This window comes from Saccopteryx bilineata, chromosome 2, assembly GCF_036850765.1.
Source record: "Saccopteryx bilineata isolate mSacBil1 chromosome 2, mSacBil1_pri_phased_curated, whole genome shotgun sequence".
Classification (NCBI taxonomy): domain Eukaryota; kingdom Metazoa; phylum Chordata; class Mammalia; order Chiroptera; family Emballonuridae; genus Saccopteryx; species Saccopteryx bilineata.
The window spans coordinates 4929664-4951828 of record NC_089491.1 but is presented as its reverse complement, the minus strand read 5'-3'; the positions used below and the strand labels follow the sequence as shown (position 1 = coordinate 4951828).

The window sequence follows — 22165 nt, the reverse complement described above, 5'->3', positions numbered from 1 at the left end:
GTTCGGTCAGCACTTACCCATCGGGTTTGCAGGCTGGGGAGCTGGGTTTCACCGGGCTTGCTGGAGACGAACGCCCCTGCTTCTCGATGGTCAGTCTGACCAGCTCCTACCCCACAAAGGAAAAGAGCAGTGAGGCACAGGACAGTCCCGCACTGCTGGGTCTGCACCACAGCTGGGCCAGCTGTCTGCCCTCCACTGTCGAGTCACGTCTCTGTGCTCCCTGAACACCATAAATGCAAGAACTGTTACACTTAGGTCATCTGTGCGACTTCCCAAATGTTCCCGACCCTCCAAAAATACCTTCATAGCATGTCAAGACGTTTCAAAAGCATCAAGGTTACTTCCTCTTGGAAGGGGGAAATGACAAACCCGTTGTCTCACAATGACTAAGCTCATCACAGAAATGAAACTCCCCTGGCAGAAGATTCCCAGTCAGTCTGTGGGGAAGAACTATTCTCGAGTTCTCTAAAGCCTTTCTGTAGCGTGTAGGACGCTGCCTACTAAGGACCCAACCTCTGGCTCTGGGAAGGCGGCTTCCCAAAGTGAGCTGGGCACGGCTGTGGTGGTAGCGGATATCCTGAGATGACCGGCTGGCATCTTTGTCAATGGACAGAGTGTTAACGGCACTCTACCCAGCAAACAAATGACTTTACCAGATACTTTTTAAAACAGAAAAGAAGGACAAGGAGAGAGAGATGAGTTTTTCACTTAGAATGCTTTCCCCCATGTGACGAGCTCTGGCCACCACACACGCCCCCAGAGAGCCACTCGGAAAACACAGGATGTCCCAGTCACTCCGCTCGCCTCTAACACTTTCTACCTTTGCGCCATCACTTCTGCCTAGAACTTACACAGGGAGCCACACTGCATGCACACTTTTGTGTCCACGTCTTCTTCAGAACAGCCTATGGGTATCTAGTTCACATGCCATCATTCAGACTTTTAGAACAGCAATTTTCTTTTCTTCCTGAAGTGAGAAGCGGGGAGGCAGAGAGACGGACTCCCGCATGCGCTGGACAGGGATCCACTGGCATGTCCACCAGGGGGCGATGCTCTGCCCATCTGGGGCTGTTCAGAGCAGCAATGTTCAACCAGGGTGTCACAATGTTTGAAATTGTCAAATAAAAAAATGACAACAGACAACACAACAATAGTCATCTGCTGTGAATGAATCAAAATCATACCTGTTTCATTTGTCAGGTTGGCAAAAAAAAAAAAAGTTTTTTGGTGGGCCCTAGAATTGTTAGTGATAGAATACGTGTGCCGCAAGATGGAGAAGGTGGGAAGCTGCTGTCTTAGATGACATGAGCCAGTGGTTTTCAGTCCGCTCACAGAGCTGTGCTGCTGTCAGCATGAACAGGGGCAGGCCTTCCCATCGCCTCCAGAGGCACAGCACCCACGGGCAGCCCTGCCTGCGCCCTGCTCCCTGCTCCCTGCCCTCGCCCCGGTGCCCATGCACAGCCCTGCCCGTTCCCCACAGCCGCCCCGGCGCCCACGCCCTGCCTGTTCTCGCCCAGACCCCAGGCCCCAGTGCCCATGCACAGCCCGCCCAGACCCCGGCAGCCACAGGCTGCTCTGTCTCTGTCCTCTCTCTGCTCAGTACAACACCGCACTTCTGTGTGCATGAGTAGTCGTTCCTCTTACTCCTGAGCTGCATCCCACACTCCCTGTGCCCAACCTGCTGGACGGTCTGGCTTGTGCTGCAGGCGCTGCTCGGGCTCTCAGCCTGGAGTCCAGGGTAGAGTCACAGAGGAGCACCTGATTGGTGCTGGCGCAATGGACAGAGCGTTGGCTTGGGACGCTGAGGACCCACATCCCAAACTCTGAGTGAGGTCGCCGGCTTGAGTGCTGGCTTACCAGCTTAAGTGTGGGGTTGCTGGCTTGAGCAGGGGGTCATTGGTTTGCCTGGAGCCCCCCGGGCAAGGCACATATGAGAAGCAATGACTGAACAACAAAGTGCCGCAACTACGAGTTGATGCTTCTCATCTGTCTCTCTCCCTCCCTGTCTCTCTCTCTCTAGCTTAAAAAAACCCCACAAAACACTTACAGAGGAGGCAGCAATGGATGCGTGTGTATAATACAGCAATGTGTTCCTAAATTGGACGCAAAGCCTCTCCAAGCTCAAAACACCACACACAGGAATCGTAACATATGTGGTAAGGCAGAGAGTTAATATCCTTCCTAAACCCAGGGTTCTTTCAAGAACACTGAAACTAGAGAAAAATAAACGTCAAAGAAGTTCACAAATGCAAACACAGGTTAATAATCATTAAAGATTCTCCAGCTTTGATGGTATTAAGACAGAGACCGCCTGACCTGTGGTGGCGCAGCGGATAAAGCATCGACCTGGAAATGCTGAGGTCGCCGGTTCGAAACCCTGGGCTTGCCTGGTCAAGGCACATATGGGAGTTGATGCTTCCTGCTCCTCCCCCTTCTCTCTCTCTCTCTCTCTCCCTCTCTCTCTCCTTTCTAGAATGAATAAAATAAAATTAAAAAATTAAAAAAAAAAAAAGACAGAAACCTCCAGACATGGCAGATGGGAGTAATGCTTGAGAAAGCCCTTCTAGAGGATGACTGGTTAGTCAAGCATCTTAAATATTTGTATTCTTTTAATAATAATTTAGCCCAAGAAAAATGTCATGGATGTATGCAAAAAGTTAAACCAGAAATGATGGTCATCATAGCATCATACATAATAGATAAAAGTAGACTACTCCATGTCCCATAATTAAATGTTCAATACTAGGTACTGATTACATAAGTTATGACGGCACTCAACAATGGATCGTTATATTGTCATTAAAAATCATCTTACAGCAAGGACGTATGCCAGTGCAGAGAGAGGAGGCAACATCGTGTCAGGTGGGAAGCAGCCCAGGTCTACACTGGTGGAGACAGAGTAGGCTTTGCAAACCAAACCAAACTGAACCAAACCGAACCAAACCAGAGTACATGTAGAGGAAAAATACTGCTATGAGACACCCCTTGTTTTCTTGATTTTTAAAAATAATTTTTATTTTCTTGATTTTGTTTCTCTGCTTTTTCTAAATTTGCTACAATGAACATGCATTACTTCTGGAATTTTTTTTTTTGTATTTTTCTGAAGCTGGAAACGGGGAGAGACAGTCAGACAGACTCCTGCATGCGCCCGACCGGGATCCACCCTGCACGCCCACCAGGGGTGAAGCTCTGCCCACCAGGGGGCGATGCTCTGCCCCTCCGGGGCGTCGCTCTGCCGCAACCAGAGCCACTCTAGCGCCTGGGGCAGAGGCCAAGGAGCCATCCCCAGTGCCCGGGCCATCTTTGCTCCAATGGAGCCTTAGCTGCGGGAGGGGAAGAGAGAGACAGAGAGGAAGGAGGGGGTGGGGGTGGAGAAGCAAATGGGCGCTTCTCCTATGTGCCCTGGCCGGGTCCCCCGCACACCAGGCTGACGCTCTACCGCTGAGCCAACCGGCCAGGGCCTACTTCTGGAATATTAATTAAAAAAAAAATTAGTATGTAAAGGCAGACCCATGTAACCAGAGCCAGCGTCCCTGCTCTAGCAGCGGATGCCTGTTCTCAGGGAAACGTGAAGAACTGAGAAGCCTATGAATTAAGGACCAGAAGAAGAAAGGTTAGTGGTTTCCTGGTATCACACATTAGGAATGTGTAAGGAACGGCTCCCTGGTTGGGGAGCACAGGCAGGATGGAGAGGAGAGAGGCTGTGCAATCAGAGGAGCTAGCAGGTGGAAGGCATACACCCCATGCCCTTGACAGTGAAGAGCAGTAAATGTTTGTGTAGTCTCCATGTTAGCAGCTTTGCTGGAGAAGGAAGGGAGGACAGCTTGTCACAAAAGGCCGTCACCAGGCCAAGAAGAACATCCGGACCTCCAGGGAGTCTGAGGCCAGATCACAGTGCGTGGACACCCCACCACTGGGGGCTGCTGACTTAGGAAACAATTCCACTAATTCTTCATTGAATCCTAAACAATTATAATTAGAATGCCATCTTTCTGGAAAAGCAGTTGGGTGAACTCAACTGTGGAATGACAGGCACATGTACAAGCATGCACCTGCATTCCAGGACAACGTCATGGCTGTGTGGTGACGGCAGCAGCTCTGTGTCCCACCGCTGGCTGGCCTGGGCTGGGACAGAGTAAGAGGCCGCTTTCTATGTTTCCCACCAAGCTTCCAGCCTGAGGAGACCAGCCCGGGGCCTTCAGTCTCAACTTGCCTTTACCATGACAGGCAGACGAGGACCCCTGAACGATCATGCACACGGCTACTGTGCCAATACCCTCACCTCATTCAGAGCTCCTCATCCGTGACGTGGTGAGAGCCCAACTCCTCCCCCTGCAGTGCAGGGGAGAAAGACTGAGATGACACCAGACTGTCCAGAGCTGGTGACTACAATCTAGACAACTGCCAGTTCACCAAGATGCAGTTTTCAAAGTCAAAAGGTATTTGGAAAAGGAACTTTCTAATACATAATACTTAATTTCTACGTTCATTTTATTCCTGCTGAAAATGATGCCAGATATGGTTCCATATTAAATGACCTTTGACAAATCAAAGGACATCTCTGGTGCTCACTAAGAGAGGGGTGGTCCCATCCACTCCTGTCTTCTTGGCACAAAAGCAAAGGCGCTGCCTGGCCGAGGGGACACGAGTCGCACAGGGAAGTGCCCACAGGGAACACTGTCATCGCTAGACTCATGCTGCCCCTGCTACAAAGTCCTCAAGGACGCCGTATCGTGGCTGAGGTCCGCCAGGTCACAGAGAGAAAACACACTTGAACTGGAAGGTGCACCATTTTACAACCTGTGACCTGCTGCTCACGTTCACGCCCACCGCTGCCTATCCTGCCACCTTCTGGCCCGGTGCCTCTCCTGGGTGCAGCACCCAGCGCCCAGGGAGACATGGGCTGATGGTCACCACACAACGCCTGTACTGGTTAGCTGCCTGAAGACAAGTTCTTCCCTCAGGACACTGACTACAGGCCCGTGCGGAGTTTCCTGTCACTGAAGTGACATAACAGAGTCACAGGGCTGGCCAGCCCCAGTGTGACTTTCATGACAACAAAAAGGGTGCTCCCCTGCCCACATCCAAAGTGTGGGGGAGAGGGAGGCAGCAACCGAAGAGAAGAGTCTTCTTGGTCACACACAGCGGGGAAGCAGAGGACGAAGCAGGCAAGGGCAGGGAGGACGGGGTGGTGGGGGTGGCTCCCGCAGGCATACTCCCAGTCCCCAGGCAGCCAGCCGGGACCCACAGAAAAGCAGTGCTGGCCTGGGTCTGTACGGTGGAGAGGCACAGCTTAAAAGCTGGGCACCTTTGGGTCCAAAAGCATAAAATCCTACAGTTGGAGCAAGACGCTACCACTGAAACAACGAATGCCAAAGAAGCCTGCAGACCATCGAGACCTTCTCTTGTCCTTGTAACAGGCACGGCAACCAGCACGAGAAAGCTCGGCAGGCTCAGCCAGGAGACACGGTCGTTCCAGCTCCTGGCATGGACAGGACGGACTTCTACACCCCATGCCCTTGACAGTGAAGAGCAGTAAATGTTTGTGTAGTCTCCATGTTAGCAGCTTTGCTAGGAAAAATACCTGACTAGAAAAAAACAGCTCAGAAAATAAACTGGGGAGCAGTTAGGAAAGGAAGGACAGTTGTCTTACTGTAAGCCACCCTGTTATTTTAAAAATCAAAACAACCGTCTGACCTGCAGTGGTGCAGTGAACAGAGCGTTGACCTGGAGTGCTGAGATTGCTGGTTTGAAACTCTGGGTTTGCCCAGTCAGGGCACAAACGAGAAGCAACTTCTGAGTTGATGCTTCCTGCCCCCTTCTCTCTCTCCTCTCTCTAAAATCAGTGAATAAAATCTTTAAAGAAAGAAAAAGAACAGAACACCCCTATGCCCCGAATGTCTGAAACTGCCAGAGAGGCGCCTCTGACTTACAGGGGCGCCTCTGACTTACAGGAGCGCGTCTGACTTACAGGAGAGACTCTGACTTACAGGAGAGACTCTGACTTACAGGAGAGACTCTGACTTACAGGGGCGCCTCTGACTTACAGGGGCGCCTGTGACTTACAGGAGAGACTCTGACTTACAGGGGCGCGTCTGACTTACAGGAGAGACTCTGACTTACAGGAGAGACTCTGACTTACAGGAGAGACTCTGACTTACAGGAGAGACTCTGACTTACAGGGGTGACTCTGACTTACAGGAGAGACTGACTTACAGGGGTGACTCTGACTTACAGGAGAGACTCTGACTTACAGGAGAGACTCTGACTTACAGGAGAGACTCTGACTTACAGGGGCGCCTCTGACTTACAGGGGCGCCTCTGACTTACAGGAGAGACTCTGACTTACAGGGGCGCGTCTGACTTACAGGAGAGACTCTGACTTACAGGAGAGACTCTGACTTACTGGGGCGCTGACTTACAGGGGCGCGTCTGACTTACAGGGGCGCCTCTGACTTACAGGAGAGACTCTGACTTACAGGAGAGACTCTGACTTACAGGGGCGCCTCTGACTTACAGGAGAGACTCTGACTTACAGGAGAGACTCTGACTTACAGGAGAGACTCTGACTTACAGGAGAGACTCTGACTTACAGGAGAGACTCTGACTTACAGGAGAGACTCTGACTTACAGGAGAGACTCTGACTTACAGGGGCGCTGACTTACAGGAGAGACTCTGACTTACACGAGCGCCTCTGACTTACAGGAGAGACTCTGACTTACAGGGGTGACTCTGACTTACAGGAGAGACTGACTTACAGGGGTGACTCTGACTTACAGGAGAGACTGACTTACAGGAGAGACTCTGACTTACAGGGGCGCCTCTGACTTACAGGAGAGACTCTGACTTACAGGAGAGACTCTGACTTACAGGGGCGCCTCTGACTTACAGGAGAGACTCTGACTTACAGGAGAGACTCTGACTTACAGGAGAGACTCTGACTTACAGGAGAGACTCTGACTTACAGGAGAGACTCTGACTTACAGGAGAGACTCTGACTTACAGGAGAGACTCTGACTTACAGGGGCGCTGACTTACAGGAGAGACTCTGACTTACACGAGCGCCTCTGACTTACAGGAGAGACTCTGACTTACAGGGGTGACTCTGACTTACAGGAGAGACTGACTTACAGGGGTGACTCTGACTTACAGGAGAGACTCTGACTTACAGGAGAGACTCTGACTTACAGGAGAGACTCTGACTTACAGGAGAGACTCTGACTTACAGGGGTGACTCTGACTTACAGGAGAGACTGACTTACAGGGGTGACTCTGACTTACAGGAGAGACTCTGACTTACAGGGGTGACTCTGACTTACAGGAGAGACTCTGACTTACAGGAGAGACTCTGACTTACAGGAGAGACTCTGACTTACAGGAGAGACTCTGACTTACAGGGGTGACTCTGACTTACAGGAGAGACTCTGACTTACAGGAGAGACTCTGACTTACAGGGGTGACTCTTACTTACAGGAGCGCCTCTGACTTACAGGAGAGACTCTGACTTACAGGAGAGACTCTGACTTACAGGGGTGACTCTTACTTACAGGAGCGCGTCTGACTTACAGGAGAGACTCTGACTTACAGGAGAGACTCTGACTTACAGGGGCGCCTCTGACTTACAGGAGAGACTCTGACTTACAGGGGCGCCTCTGACTTACAGGAGAGACTCTGACTTACAGGGGTGACTCTGACTTACAGGAGAGACTCTGACTTACAGGAGAGACTCTGACTTACAGGAGAGACTCTGACTTACAGGGGCGCCTCTGACTTACAGGAGAGACTCTGACTTACAGGAGAGACTCTGACTTACAGGGGTGACTCTGACTTACAGGAGAGACTCTGACTTACAGGGGTGACTCTGACTTACAGGAGAGACTCTGACTTACAGGAGAGACTCTGACTTACAGGAGAGACTCTGACTTACAGGGGCGCCTCTGACTTACAGGAGAGACTCTGACTTACAGGAGAGACTCTGACTTACAGGAGAGACTCTGACTTACAGGGGTGACTCTGACTTACAGGAGAGACTCTGACTTACAGGAGAGACTCTGACTTACAGGAGAGACTCTGACTTACAGGGGCGCCTCTGACTTACAGGAGAGACTCTGACTTACAGGAGAGACTCTGACTTACAGGAGAGACTCTGACTTACAGGAGAGACTCTGACTTACAGGAGAGACTCTGACTTACAGGAGAGACTCTGACTTACAGGGGCGCCTCTGACTTACAGGAGAGACTCTGACTTACAGGGGCGCCTCTGACTTACAGGAGAGACTCTGACTTACAGGAGAGACTCTGACTTACAGGAGAGACTCTGACTTACAGGAGAGACTCTGACTTACAGGAGAGACTCTGACTTACAGGAGAGACTCTGACTTACAGGAGAGACTCTGACTTACAGGAGAGACTCTGACTTACAGGGGCGCCTCTGACTTACAGGAGAGACTCTGACTTACAGGAGAGACTCTGACTTACAGGAGAGACTCTGACTTACAGGAGAGACTCTGACTTACAGGAGAGACTCTGACTTACAGGAGAGACTCTGACTTACAGGAGAGACTCTGACTTACACGAGCGCCTCTGACTTACAGGAGAGACTCTGACTTACAGGAGAGACTCTGACTTACAGGAGAGACTCTGACTTACACGAGCGCCTCTGACTTACAGGAGAGACTCTGACTTACAGGAGAGACTCTGACTTACAGGAGCGCCTCTGACTTACAGGGGTGACTCTGACTTACAGGAGAGACTCTGACTTACAGGAGAGACTCTGACTTACAGGAGAGACTCTGACTTACAGGGGCGCCTCTGACTTACAGGAGAGACTCTGACTTACAGGGGCGCCTCTGACTTACAGGAGAGACTCTGACTTACAGGAGAGACTCTGACTTACAGGGGCGCCTCTGACTTACAGGAGAGACTCTGACTTACAGGAGAGACTCTGACTTACAGGAGAGACTCTGACTTACACGAGCGCCTCTGACTTACAGGAGAGACTCTGACTTACAGGAGAGACTCTGACTTACAGGAGAGACTCTGACTTACACGAGCGCCTCTGACTTACAGGAGAGACTCTGACTTACAGGAGAGACTCTGACTTACAGGAGAGACTCTGACTTACACGAGCGCCTCTGACTTACAGGAGAGACTCTGACTTACAGGGGCGCCTCTGACTTACAGGAGAGACTCTGACTTACAGGAGAGACTCTGACTTACAGGAGAGACTCTGACTTACACGAGCGCCTCTGACTTACAGGAGAGACTCTGACTTACAGGAGAGACTCTGACTTACAGGGGCGCCTCTGACTTACAGGAGAGACTCTGACTTACAGGAGAGACTCTGACTTACAGGAGAGACTCTGACTTACAGGGGTGACTCTGACTTACAGGAGAGACTCTGACTTACAGGAGAGACTCTGACTTACAGGAGAGACTCTGACTTACAGGGGCGCCTCTGACTTACAGGAGAGACTCTGACTTACAGGAGAGACTCTGACTTACAGGAGAGACTCTGACTTACAGGAGAGACTCTGACTTACAGGAGAGACTCTGACTTACAGGAGAGACTCTGACTTACAGGAGAGACTCTGACTTACACGAGCGCCTCTGACTTACAGGAGAGACTCTGACTTACAGGGGCGCCTCTGACTTACAGGAGAGACTCTGACTTACAGGAGAGACTCTGACTTACACGAGCGCCTCTGACTTACAGGAGAGACTCTGACTTACAGGAGAGACTCTGACTTACAGGAGAGACTCTGACTTACACGAGCGCCTCTGACTTACAGGAGAGACTCTGACTTACAGGAGAGACTCTGACTTACACGAGCGCCTCTGACTTACAGGAGAGACTCTGACTTACAGGAGAGACTCTGACTTACAGGGGTGACTCTGACTTACAGGAGAGACTCTGACTTACAGGAGAGACTCTGACTTACAGGAGAGACTCTGACTTACAGGGGCGCCTCTGACTTACAGGAGAGACTCTGACTTACAGGGGTGACTCTGACTTACAGGAGAGACTCTGACTTACAGGAGAGACTCTGACTTACAGGAGAGACTCTGACTTACAGGGGCGCCTCTGACTTACAGGAGAGACTCTGACTTACAGGGGTGACTCTGACTTACAGGAGAGACTCTGACTTACAGGAGAGACTCTGACTTACAGGAGAGACTCTGACTTACAGGAGCGACTCTGACTTACAGGAGAGACTCTGACTTACAGGAGAGACTCTGACTTACAGGAGAGACTCTGACTTACAGGAGAGACTCTGACTTACAGGAGAGACTCTGACTTACAGGGGCGCCTCTGACTTACAGGGGCGCCTCTGACTTACAGGGGTGACTCTGACTTACAGGAGAGACTCTGACTTACAGGAGAGACTCTGACTTACAGGAGAGACTCTGACTTACAGGAGCGGTCCCACGACTGCGGGAGGGATACTTGTACACATCACCAGCCGCTTCTCTCCCCGCCTTCCCGCCTCTCCTGCTTGGTCCACTGCACATGGGGATTGCTCAAAGACATGATGAGTAACAGGAATCCACGTAGCCACCCGGAGAACTATTTGAAATGACGCAGAATGACAGATAACCTGAAGGTCAGGAACAACTCTGAAGCATCTTTCACAATTTAATAACATGCGTATGGAAGTAACTGGTGCTGCTATTCTGAAACAATTGTGTTTGTACTGTGGGGAAAAAGCAAATGACCCATTCATTATGTTGATACTACATTACTGAAAACTGGGATTTCCAGTGTGGGAGGAAGAAAATTCAGATATGAGTTTGAAGAGGTTAAGTAAAATCCCTGTGGTTCTGAATGTGAACTGGAAGTACTAGTATAAACTCTAGATGTGTTTAGGGGGTTTTTTGAGAGAGAGAGAGGCATTAACTCTTGTTCCACTTGGTTGTGTGATCATTGTTTCTCATATGTGCTTTGGCCGGGGACAGAACTGGCGACCTCGGGGTCAAGCCAGCAACCCTGGCAATCTCAATCCATGTGTTACTCGCTGCGCAACCCCTGGTGCAGTAGAAATGTGTTTAGTTTTAAAGAGACTAAACTCAGGATCAATCAGCAGCAATAAGGAACGTCAGGCCGCAGAGTATAGTCTCCAAATTCCATTTTCCAATAAAAGGAACCAGAGCTCCTTAAAGGAATGTCCACTTCCAGGTCTATAGTAAGAAACGTATAAGACGACTTCTAACTCAATAATAGAAAAATAATCAACAAATGGACAAAGGGTCTGAAGAGACATTTCTCCAAAGATATACAAATAGCCAATAAGCACATGAAAAGATACTCAAGATCAGTAGCCATTAGAGAAATAGAAATCAAACTACAAGACACCAGCTCACCCCAGCAGGATGGCTAGAATGAAACCGATAGTGTTAGTGCGGGTGTGGAGGGGGCGGACCCTCACACCCTGCTAGGGGGATGTCAACTGGTGCAGCTGCTTCGAAAAGCTGTCTGGCAGCTCCCCGTAAGACTGGAGTTACTGTACAGCCCAGCAACCACACTCCTAGGTGGGTACCCAAGACAAATGAAAACATACGTCCACATAAAAATCTGTACACAGATGTTCATAGCAGCATTACTCATAATTGCCAAAAAGTGGAAACAACCCAAATGCCTGTGAATAAATAGTATGTGGTGTTTCCACACGATGGAGTATTGTTTGGAAATAAAAATAAATCAAGTGCTGAGACATGCTGCCACATAGATGAACTTTGAAACATTGTGCTAAGTGACAGGAGCAGTCACAAAGGCCCCTGGTGCATGAACTGTTTATGTGAAATGTCCAGATCAGGCAAATTATAGAGACAGGAAGCAGTTTAGTGGGTGCCTAAGGATGGGGGTATGGGAAGAACCGGGAGAGGGTTTGGGGTACTTTCTGAAGCAATAAAAATGTTCTAAAATTATGGTGATGGTTACACAACTCTGAATATGCTAAAAATCATTAAATTGTACATTTTAAATGGGTGAACTGAATGGTATGGGCATTATATCTCAATAAAGCTGTTACCTAAATCAACAAGTAAATAAGCACAAGATGAATCCAAGAACATCTTTTTACACCAAAAAGTGAGAAAACAATCAAAGAGTTCCAGGGTTAGCTCAAAATGAACTCCAGAAACGTGAGGGGTCACTCGGTCTGCTGAAGGCCCGCGGTCAAGGCACATATGAGAAAGCAATCAATGAACAACTAAGGTGTCGTAATGCGCAACGAAAAACTAATGATTGATGCTTCTCATCTCTCCATTCCTGTCTGTCTGTCCCTGTCTATCCCCCACTCTGACTATCTCTCTGTCTCTGTAAAAAAATAAAAAGTGTATAATGTGACCGAGACAAGCGTCAAGAGTGAGTCTTAGACGAATGTAACAGAGGGAATCTGGTCATTTAAAAAAAATAAAACATCGTTCAGACTTAAATATAAATAAAACGGAAATAATGTAAGTTATTTATTCTTTCTCTGCGGACCGGTACTAAATGGCCCACGAACTGGTACCGGTCCGCGGCCCGGGGTTTGGGGACCACTGCACTAGGGTATCTGATGGATCTGAGGAACTCGGTCCCACACAGCCGGGTCCTATGGGCTGGAGGTGCTTCCGAGGGAAACAGAAGTGAAGGCCTTCACGCTCGCTCGCTCCTTCCTTCCTCCTTCCTTCCTCCCTCCTTCCTCGGACAGTCACTATCACCGCCGGGCCTCAGGCTGCCATTGGAAAAGCACCTGCTTGGGGCAGACGGAATAATAACGAGGGTTCATCTTTTAACAATCACAGTGAAGTTGGTAAAGGTGAGCTACACTAGAAATGAACATTTTGACAGTTAACAGGCCTCACCCACCATTTACTGGGCACCTGGTACTTACCAGGTACTTTATCTTTCTTAATCTTTCTTTAATCTTCAGGGTAAATATGTAAGAACCTACTTGACACTCAGAGAAGTAACTTGCCCAAGTTTATAGAGCTAACAAGTGACATTTATGGGAGGGGGGAGTTAATAAAGGATAGTACCCATTTAGGGACAAAGACAAAGTAATCCTGTTTTTAAAACACTTCAACCCTTCAAAAAAATTTAACAACTGAGTGAGTTATTTGAAAGGCAGTGAGTCAGTTTAGAGGAACGTGCTCACATTTCTCCTCTAAGTGGAATGACCACATCCTCCCGCACGGACGCTTTCTTCACAGCCCCACCCTCCTCGTCGGCTGAGGCTGTCACATAACTAGCACAGGGCTTATAAGGTGTCCCAAGCTTGAAGGGGACAGCGAGAGGCTGGTAGCCAGCCAGCTGCCTTGGCGGTGGGAGGACCTTGGGATGCCCAGGACTCTCCCTGCCTGTGGGGCAGCTGAGGGTCAGGGGAGTGCACAGGGTCTGTAGCCCAGCAGGCCTGGGTGCAAGTCTCCACCTTGCCACTGACTGGTCTGCCTGAGCCTCAGTCTCTGCACCTGTAGGGGGTGCAAGCGAGCCTGCTCTGCAGAGTTCTTATATAGCACTGGGTGGCTAACAAACGTCAGCTCTATTACTCTTAGACCTTAAAAATGCCAATGTTATAGATAGTCTTGATGGTCCTTGTTGCCTTTACTGACTCTAATTACAAAATGCTTCCACTAAGAGGTCAACTGCTGCTCATGCTTCAGGATTTTAGTCTGTCTGTCTCTTCCTGGGGGCAGTTTCTGACCAGCCTGGAAAAGGAAGGTCGCCTGAACTCCCAGGTAACCACAGGCCATTTCTTTCCAGCACGAGCCCTGCTTAGAATGACAGAACGACATGTTTCTGTTTGCTGTCCTCTGCCTCTTGAGAGTGTGAGCTCCATCAGGCCAGGGGCTGGAGTCTTGCTCATCACCATGCTCCTAAATCCATCACACACGGGAGGGGCTCGATAAGAGAAACACAGCTGGATTATAGGACGCCACACCCACACCCAGCGAATCTCTGTGCAGGCTAAGATACTGTGAAATAATGGTGCAAAAGCCACTTGCTCTCAGACACTCAAAGGTTCACAATCTATAGGCCCCCCTCCTTGCCTCTCCCCTGGTGAACATGAAAAATCCGAGAAATTTTTCTATCAGCCAAGACAGGGGTGCTTTAAAGATGCCACAAAGAACTGATTTGGGAATGTCAAAATAAAACTCTCACTCTAGCCTGCCCAGTGGTGCCCAGTGGATAGAGCATTGACCTGGGACACTGAGGTCCCAGGTTCGAAACCCTAAGGTCACTACCGTGAGCACAGGCTCATCTGGCTCGAGCACAGGCTCACCAGCTTGAACACGGTGTTGCCACTTGAGCGTGGGATCATCGACACGATCCCATGGTCGTTGGCTGGAGCTCAAAGGTCATTGGCTTAAGCAAGAGGTCACTGGCTCAGCTGGAGCCCCCTGATCAAGACAGGTATGAGAAGCAACAATAAACAACTAAAGTGATGCAACTACGAGTTGATGCTTCTCATCTCTCTCCCTTCCTGTTTCTATTTCTCTCTTGCTAAGAAACAAAAAACAAAACAAAAAACAACAAAAAACTCTTCTCTCTATTTTGGACATTGTCACTTGTTTTGGACATCTCACTATAATCAACTTGGTAGAAGGAAACCTTAACAATGTCACCTGAAAAAAAACAATTTTCAATAACAGCATTTCCAGAAGCCTGGACAGGAAGAGCAAGGGGCGTGAGCCAGAACTGCGGACTCCAGTGACGGGGTGTGATTCAGGTCGCGTCTCATCCTGCCCTGCTGACCTCAGAGGCCACTGGGCAGATCGGGCGGACGATCATGCGACCGAACCCCAGAGTCTGGACTGTGACGGGAGGTCCTATACAGCAGCCACCCTGGGCTGCACCCCCTTCAGTCTCACTGGCCAAATACATAATGTAGGACCCAATAATGTTTGAAAAGGAAGAGAAGCTGGGAGCTATCAGAAGTTCTGACGTCATCTAGCCAAGCCTCCCTCGAAATGAACTCCGTAAAACCCTGAGCAGACACAGCCCTACATGGTGTGGAGAGGTGGGGAGCCACCCCCTTCCCCAGCTAGCGGTTCATGCTGGGGCAGTTTGCAGTGTTAGCCATGCTCTCTGAAACTTCTCCCCTTTGGAGGCCCCCACTCTGCTCTCCAGAGCTTCTGGGGTGCATCAATCCACGGGTCAGCTTTCGGAACCCTGGCAGCACGGCTGAGCGGGGAAGAGATGGTTTCTGCCCTGCGGGAAGGACCTCAGCTACAGTTCTGGACTGACGAGTGGTCTAGAGAAGAGGACACACTTCTGAAGCCATGAGGCTGTTCAGGCACACGTCCCACGCTACAGCAGCTAGGGCGTGACAGGCAGTGCTCTAAGAGTGCTGCACGTATGAACTAACTTAACCCCTCCTACAACATTATGCTACATGGTAGCATTATTGCACCTAGTTTACAGGTGCACCTGAGTAGACTGCTCAAGGTCCTAGACTAGAAAGTGGTGAACTGGGGATTTAAACCTAGCCAGGCACCACGCCGCGGCCTCCGTCCACGACATTTCACAGCCTCACGTGGCAGAGGGTCTCCACGCCCCACGCCCAGTCCTGGCCCACTGGCCTCACCCGATGTCTGCCTTGCTTCTCATCCACTGGACTTATTTTCTCAATGATTCCACACTTCTGAAGCCTTCGCTTCCCACCTTAACTGGGACCCATAACTTTCTTTATTTTCTTTTTTTTACAGAGACAGAGAGAGAGAGTCAGAGAGAGGGACAGATAGGGATAGACAGACAGGAACGGAGAGAGATGAGAAGCATCAATTATTAGTTTTTCGTTGCGACACCTTAGTTGTTCACTGATTGCTTTCTCATATGTGCCTTGACTGTGGGCCTTCAGCAGACCGAGTAACCTTTGCTCAAGCCAGTGACCTTGGGTACTGGTGAGCTTTTGCTCAAACCAGATGAGCCCGCGCTGAAACTGGCGACCTCGGGGTCTTAAACCTGGGTCCTCCGCATCCCAGTCCGACGCTCTATCCACTGCACCACCGCCTGGTCAGGTGGGACCCATAACTTTCTGTTTCGCCATTTCTGCCTTCCCTGGGAAGGAAATTCATACACCACATCATGGACTTCAAATAAATACAGTTTCCCTTTTTACTCATCTCAGTCCTGCTCTTTTACCAAGGACCCTAGAAGTTTTCAGAACCCGAAAAGGTAGCAGTTGACACGCTGGATGTTTCGCTAAGCCAGTGCAAACCAGCTTCTGTTGCATTTTGTCTGGCTGGCAAGCACGCCCCGCCAGGGCTTTCCAGGGGCCTGCTGAGGACCGGCCCCTGCCCGGGAAGGCTGCTCGCTCTGGCCACCCTCCCACGGGGCAGGACGGGCGCCCCACAGGTCGTGTGCTGTGAGAGCCACTGACACTAGGGAACGAAGGCGCTGCTGGGTGGAGCCACTCCCGGGCCGGCCGCAGGACAGGCACTCTCCCGTGCTGGCTGGGCCCACCGGGAACTCCCGTACCTTCACTCCATCCAGCACCGCCTTGATGACCCCCTTCACCGTCGTCACCATCTCTTTGTCTTCTGAGTTCACACCTTCTAGCATCACCTGGTCAGACCAGCGGATGAGGTTGGCGAGACTTTGGTACACTCGGCTATAGCAGGACGAGAGGGCTGAGCTGGAAGGAAGAGAAGATTTTTAAAAAGCATACACTAAAAATCTAAAGCATGAGATCACTGTGAGATCTCCGTTTAGCACGGAGTCTGTTTTCCAGACTTCCCTGATAAACACACTTGTCCTCCCTGAACCCACTCCCTGACAGCCAATGAAAACGGTGGAGTGTTACATTCTAGTCTGTTCCATGCACCTTTTCTCATTCCCCAAATATAACAGAAAAATGCCATCGGGATCGTTAATATGCTTTTCCTACTTTACCTCCTCCACAAACTCCTGATAACATCCCTCATGGAATGCCCACCTTCCCTCCTCCGAGATGCTAATCACTGGACCGGGTCAAAGCGTCTTACACGTCCTGTTTGGAATTAGACTAAAGTCCAGGTCAGACGTCACAAGGAGCCCACAGGTCTGTGGGACTGGCACAGGCAGGATCCTTTAAAGACACAGCCTTTGGCCAGGAGCTCATGCAGCTCTGTGCTGTCCTGGAGCAACCACGCTGAGGGGCACGGGGGTGGGGGTGGGGGTGGGGGTGGGAGGTGGAAGGAGGCGGGGACGGAGGCGGGGACGGAGGCTGGAGCCCTGTGAGTGTGGAAGTCAAAATAAAGAATCTCTGTATCTTCCATGTTTTTAAATAGCTATAGATAATTTCACCTAGGAACTGTGGAAAGGATTATTTTTCCACTTTAAATATTACATATTATAATAAGAGTGAAAATATTAAAAAAATTTGTGGGATGTCCCCTCCTCTACTCAAAATATTAAAAAGAAAAAAGAAAATATTAAAGTAGACATTTAGGAGCCAAAAACATAATTTTTTAGGAAAAAATATATAATACTGTTAGGTACGATTAAAACAGGTTCTAAAAACAAAGATATTTAAAACAAAACCCCGAAAAAAACATGCGCTAATGAGTCAGGTAAGCAGGGAAATGTTTTTCCAGGAGAGCTAAGCACCCACTCGGCCAGCAGCCCACTCTGAGCAGTACCAATGAGAGAAGTACTAACGGGAGAAGTACCAATGGGAGAAGTACCAATGGGAGAAGTACCAACAGGAGAAGTACCAATGGGAGAAGTACCAATGGGAGGAGCCACCAGCTAGGCCGCAGGCAACTCTTCCAGCCCGTGGAGATGTGGACGTGGAGGAGAACGAGCAGGACAGCAATCTGGTAGTGGACCAGCTCTCTCAGGAAGGGGGAACGCGGGGGCCAAACAGGAGGTGCAGCCCTTCCTGGGTCGGGCTCACCTGTGACATCACACTCCCCCCGCCCCGCCCCGCCAGGTGAGGCCTCTTTAAACAGACTGCTCCCTCCCACCACTGGGCCCTGAGGATTCCACCACTCTAAACCACACAGCAAAGACAGGAAAAGGGGGAGTGGGCACTTTAATGGAATACCTCATTTCTATCTGCCTGGAATGGTGGCATCTCCCTGAAAGCACCTGGGGAACTGGCAACTGTGTCCACCCATCATATTATCAGCTGGGAAGCAGACCATCCCCATGTGAAGGGCTAAGACATCAAGGAATGCCCCCCATGGACAGTCGCGGTCTGCCTGAGGTGGAGCGGAGCCCTCCCACTGCCAGCCAGCACGGATCCTGCTCTAAGGCCTCGGGCAGTCCCCTGTGTAGGGGAACCCTCCAACCATTGCTCACACCCCACAGCCAGATGCCTGTTCAGGGCCAGTCCCCCATCCCAGGAACCTAGGGGATGGAGGGAAGAGCCAGCCCACAGAAGAGGCTCTGAGCAGAGGGCAGGAAAACTCCCTCCTACCTTACAAACTGCACTTGTGAGAAATGAGATGATGGAGGAATCTAAAAGAAGCATTTTCTTTCTTTTTTTTAAATGAGAGGAGGGAAGATAGCGAGATAGACTCCTGCATGCGGGTGACTGGGATCCACCTGGCAACCCCTGTCTGGGGCCGATGCTTGAATCAATCGAACTGTTCTCAGGGCCCAGGGCCAACGTTTGAACCAATCAAGCTGCAGGAGAGGAAGGGGGAAGAGGAAGAGAAGGGTGAGAGAGAGAGAGGAAGAGAAGGGGGACAGAAAGGGGAAGAGAAGCAGATGTTTGCTTCTCCTGTGTGCCCTGACCAGGAATCAAACTCGGGACATCCACATGACAGGCCAACTCTCTATCCATTGAGCCACAGCCAGGGGAGAATAAAAAGCATTCACAATCATCTTAGGGAGATAAAAAACTCAACTGAGGCCCTGGCCAGTTGGCTCAGTGGTAGAGCATCGGCCTGGCATGCAGGAGTCCTGGGTTCAATTCCTGGCCAGGGCACACAGGAGAAGCGCCCATCTGCTTCTCCACCCCTCCCCCTCTCCTTCCTCTCTGTCTCTCTGTTCCCCTCCCACAGCCGAGGCTCCATTGGAGCAAAGTTTGCCCGGGCACTGAGGATGGCTCTGTGGCCTCTGCCTCAGGCGCTAGAATGGCTCTGGATGCAACAGAGCGATGCCCCAGATGGGCAGATCGTCGCCCCCTGGTGGGCATGCCAGGTGGATCCCAGTTGGGCGCATGCGGGAGTCTGTCTGACTGCCTCCCCATTTCCAGCTTCAGAAAAATGCAAAAAAGAAAAAAAAAAAACAAAAACAAACAAACAATAAAAAACCCCAACCGATTCTTTGGAAGAATTTCAGGAGGAAATCCCGTAATGGGAATAGCCAAAGGACTATCAGGAAAAATGTCCTTGTTCCTTACGGCCATGGCCAGGCATTTTTTTTTCCCTCCAGGGAACTGTTGCAGACATTAAATAAGTTACCGTCTATAAAATAACCACAAGACCTCCCTATGGACAAAGAACTCTCGAACCATTAGCGCAGGACTTGGTGGGCTCTCCCAGGGCTCGCGTGCCTAGGAAGCGACTTCCCAAGCAGAGGTCCCGGCTAACTCCCCGGGCAGCAGCAGTCCTAGGAGCAAGACATTGTCAACACTCAGTTACAGGATTTCACTAAGGTCACTCTGGCCTGGACCCGGCCAAAGGGGCTGAGCACCTGAACGTGGCACGGTGAGGTGACCCTCCCTTGGTCCTTAGCTGTCCCTGCCCCTGCTGAGAAGCCTCGGAATGGTCCTCTGCCCCGTGACTGCCGTGTCTCCCCGTCAGGGGCATCTGGGATCTGGCTCCAGGACCTCCTCCTCCAGGAAGTCTAATGGGACCACTGCAACCACCCCTCCTTCAAATTCTTTTTTTTTTTTTTTATTTTTTTATTTTTTTTTATTTTTCATTTTTCTGAAGCTGGAAACAGGGAGAGACAGCCAGACAGACTCCTGCATGCGCCCGACCGGGATCCACCTGGCACGCCCACCAGGGGCGACGCTCTGCCCACCAGGGGGCGATGCTCTGCCCATCCTGGGCGTCGCCATGTTGCGACCAGAGCCACTCCAGCGCCTGGGGCAGAGGCCACAGAGCCATCCCCAGCGCCCGGGCCATCTTTGCTCCAACGGAGCCTCGGCTGCGGGAGGGGAAGAGAGAGACAGAGAGGGAAAGCGCGGCGGAGGGGTGGAGAAGCAAATGGGCACTTCTCCTGTGTGCCCTGGCCGGAATCGAACCCGGGTCCTCCGCACGCTAGGCCGACGCTCTACCGCTGAGCCAACCAGCCAGGGCCCCTCCTTCAAATTCTAACAGAGCTTCTACTTGGGCTGTCCCATCAGCACTCATCACAGCTGAGGGAGTTCGCTTTCAACTGGATTTAACCCCTGAACGCGGGGAACACTCATGAGGAGTTGTGTAAGAGCATCTCATAGCCCTGGCCGGCTGGCTCAGTGGTAGAGCGTCGGCCTGCCGTGCAGAAGTCCCGGGTTCGATTCCCGGCCAGGGCACACAGGAGAAGCGCCCATCTGCTTCTCCACCCCTCCCCCTCTCCTTCCTCTCTGTCTCTCTCTTCCCCTCCCGCAGCCAAGGCTCCATTGGAGCAAAGATGGCCTGGGCACTGGGGATGGCTCTGTGGCCTCTGCCTCAGGCGCTAGAGTGGCTCTGGTCGCGACATAGCGACGCCCCGAAAGGGGCAGAGCATCGCCCCCTGATGGGCAGAGCGTCGCCCCCTGGTGGGCGTGCCGGGTGGATCCCGGTCGGGTGCATGCGGGAGTCTGTCTAACTGTCTCTCCCCGTTTCCAGCTTCAGAAAAAAAAAAAAAAGAGCATCTCATAAAAAGCCCCCCACAGACCCGACCACAGCACTGGGTCAGGCCCAGTGCCAAAGGAGAGCAGGCTGGGCCCTGTACAGGCCGGGCACTGGCTCACTGTCAGAAAGCACAGTGCTGGTGCCAAGGCTTCCGAGAGCAGCACTCACGCACTGGACAGGGCCCCAGAGGGACCTGCTTCTCCAGGGGCTCCTCCTGCATGACAGCAGCATGGCACGGAGAGTGAGGACAGCTGCAGGCAGAGCCAGACAAACTGCCATCCTCCCACCAGTGAGTTTCAGGGAGCTCCTGGCCAAAGACCACCATCGATAGGGGCCAGCAGCCCCTCCAGGGAGAAGCCCAGGGCGGGGAGCTTCTTGGAAATAAAGACATGGGCTTTCTCTCCCAGAAAAAGAAAACCAAGCACTTCACTGCCAACTGCTGAATGCAGTTCGTAAAACTTGCCTCGTGGGGCTCCACGAGCACTGAGTCACTTGAGGAACTGAAACAGACACGTGTCTTCTGAGCAGGCCCAGGGAAGAGCCGCACAGCCGGCAGGCCTACCACAGCCCCCCGGGAGGAAGCTCCCACGGCCCTCCACTTAAGATTGCAGTGGAGACGCTTCTCCTTCTGCTCCTAACAGTAAATACTGCGGGTCAAGCTGCCTGCTAACCTGTAAGAGGAAAAAGCAGTCTAGCAGTAAAGCACTACCCCAGAAGCTTCCTGGGACGGGGCTGACTGCACCCCTGCACCTGCTTCCGGTGAATCCAGGGCTGTTTGGGAGATCCCAGCTGGACACAGTTAGAAGTGTCACCAATCCGTGCTCCAGTGGGGCTCTTTTCTACTTTTGTCCTAATTGCCTAAGCAGCTGAGGTCTCTAATAGATTTCGTATTGTATGCACTATGGCTGACCTAGGCACCGGGTCTACATCCATCCATTTGATTACTGCCTATGAGCTAATGCAAAGAAACGACCAGACCTACCCATGACTGCGTCCCAAGTGCTGTGCGGTCTCCTGAGTAACAGTGGCCTCAGCCTTGGGAGAGCATCACATGGCATCATGGGGCAGGGAGGGGGCTCCTTTCCCTCCTGACCCTCTTCAAGGTTTCCTGGAAACCTTGAGTTTGAAGTGCCCCCAAACCAAGATGCCTATAGGTCTCCCCCGCTCGGACACTGCCAAGGACTCGAGAGCAACTCACCTGTGCTGAATTCGAGGGTCGCTCTGCACCAGCGGTAAGATGGCCTCCAGCACCTTGCTGGCAGACCCTGGAAGCATCTCCAAGACCTTCTTGTCAATGGCCATTTTGTCCACAATGGTCTTAAAGTAGCGCAAGGCACTGACAACCTCCTTCTCCTTCTCCTCCAGCCAGCTCAGGTTCTGAAAGGAAATGGTAAGCATAAGGAGGTAGGAGAGAGATTAAAGGGAGCT

The 22165-nt window shown here is 51.2% G+C and overlaps 1 protein-coding gene and 1 non-coding gene across 13 annotated transcripts in view; one reads left to right on the top strand and one right to left on the bottom strand.

Moving 5' to 3' along the window:
* Nucleotides 1–22165, bottom strand: part of RAPGEF1 (Rap guanine nucleotide exchange factor 1) — a 149956-nt gene that overhangs the window by 49823 nt on the left and 77968 nt on the right. For all 12 annotated transcript variants that reach the window (XM_066255911.1, XM_066255914.1, XM_066255921.1 and 9 more), the window contains 3 exons: nt 21936–22114; nt 16464–16620; nt 18–106 (listed from right to left, as the gene is read on the bottom strand). In XM_066255911.1, coding sequence (XP_066112008.1) covers nt 18–106; nt 16464–16620; nt 21936–22114 — 425 coding nt within the window. The remainder of the gene's footprint in view (nt 1–17; nt 107–16463; nt 16621–21935; nt 22115–22165) is intronic.
* On the top strand, nt 20361–20436 carry TRNAG-GCC (transfer RNA glycine (anticodon GCC)). Its single transcript has one exon. It is a non-coding gene; the product is annotated as a tRNA-Gly (tRNA).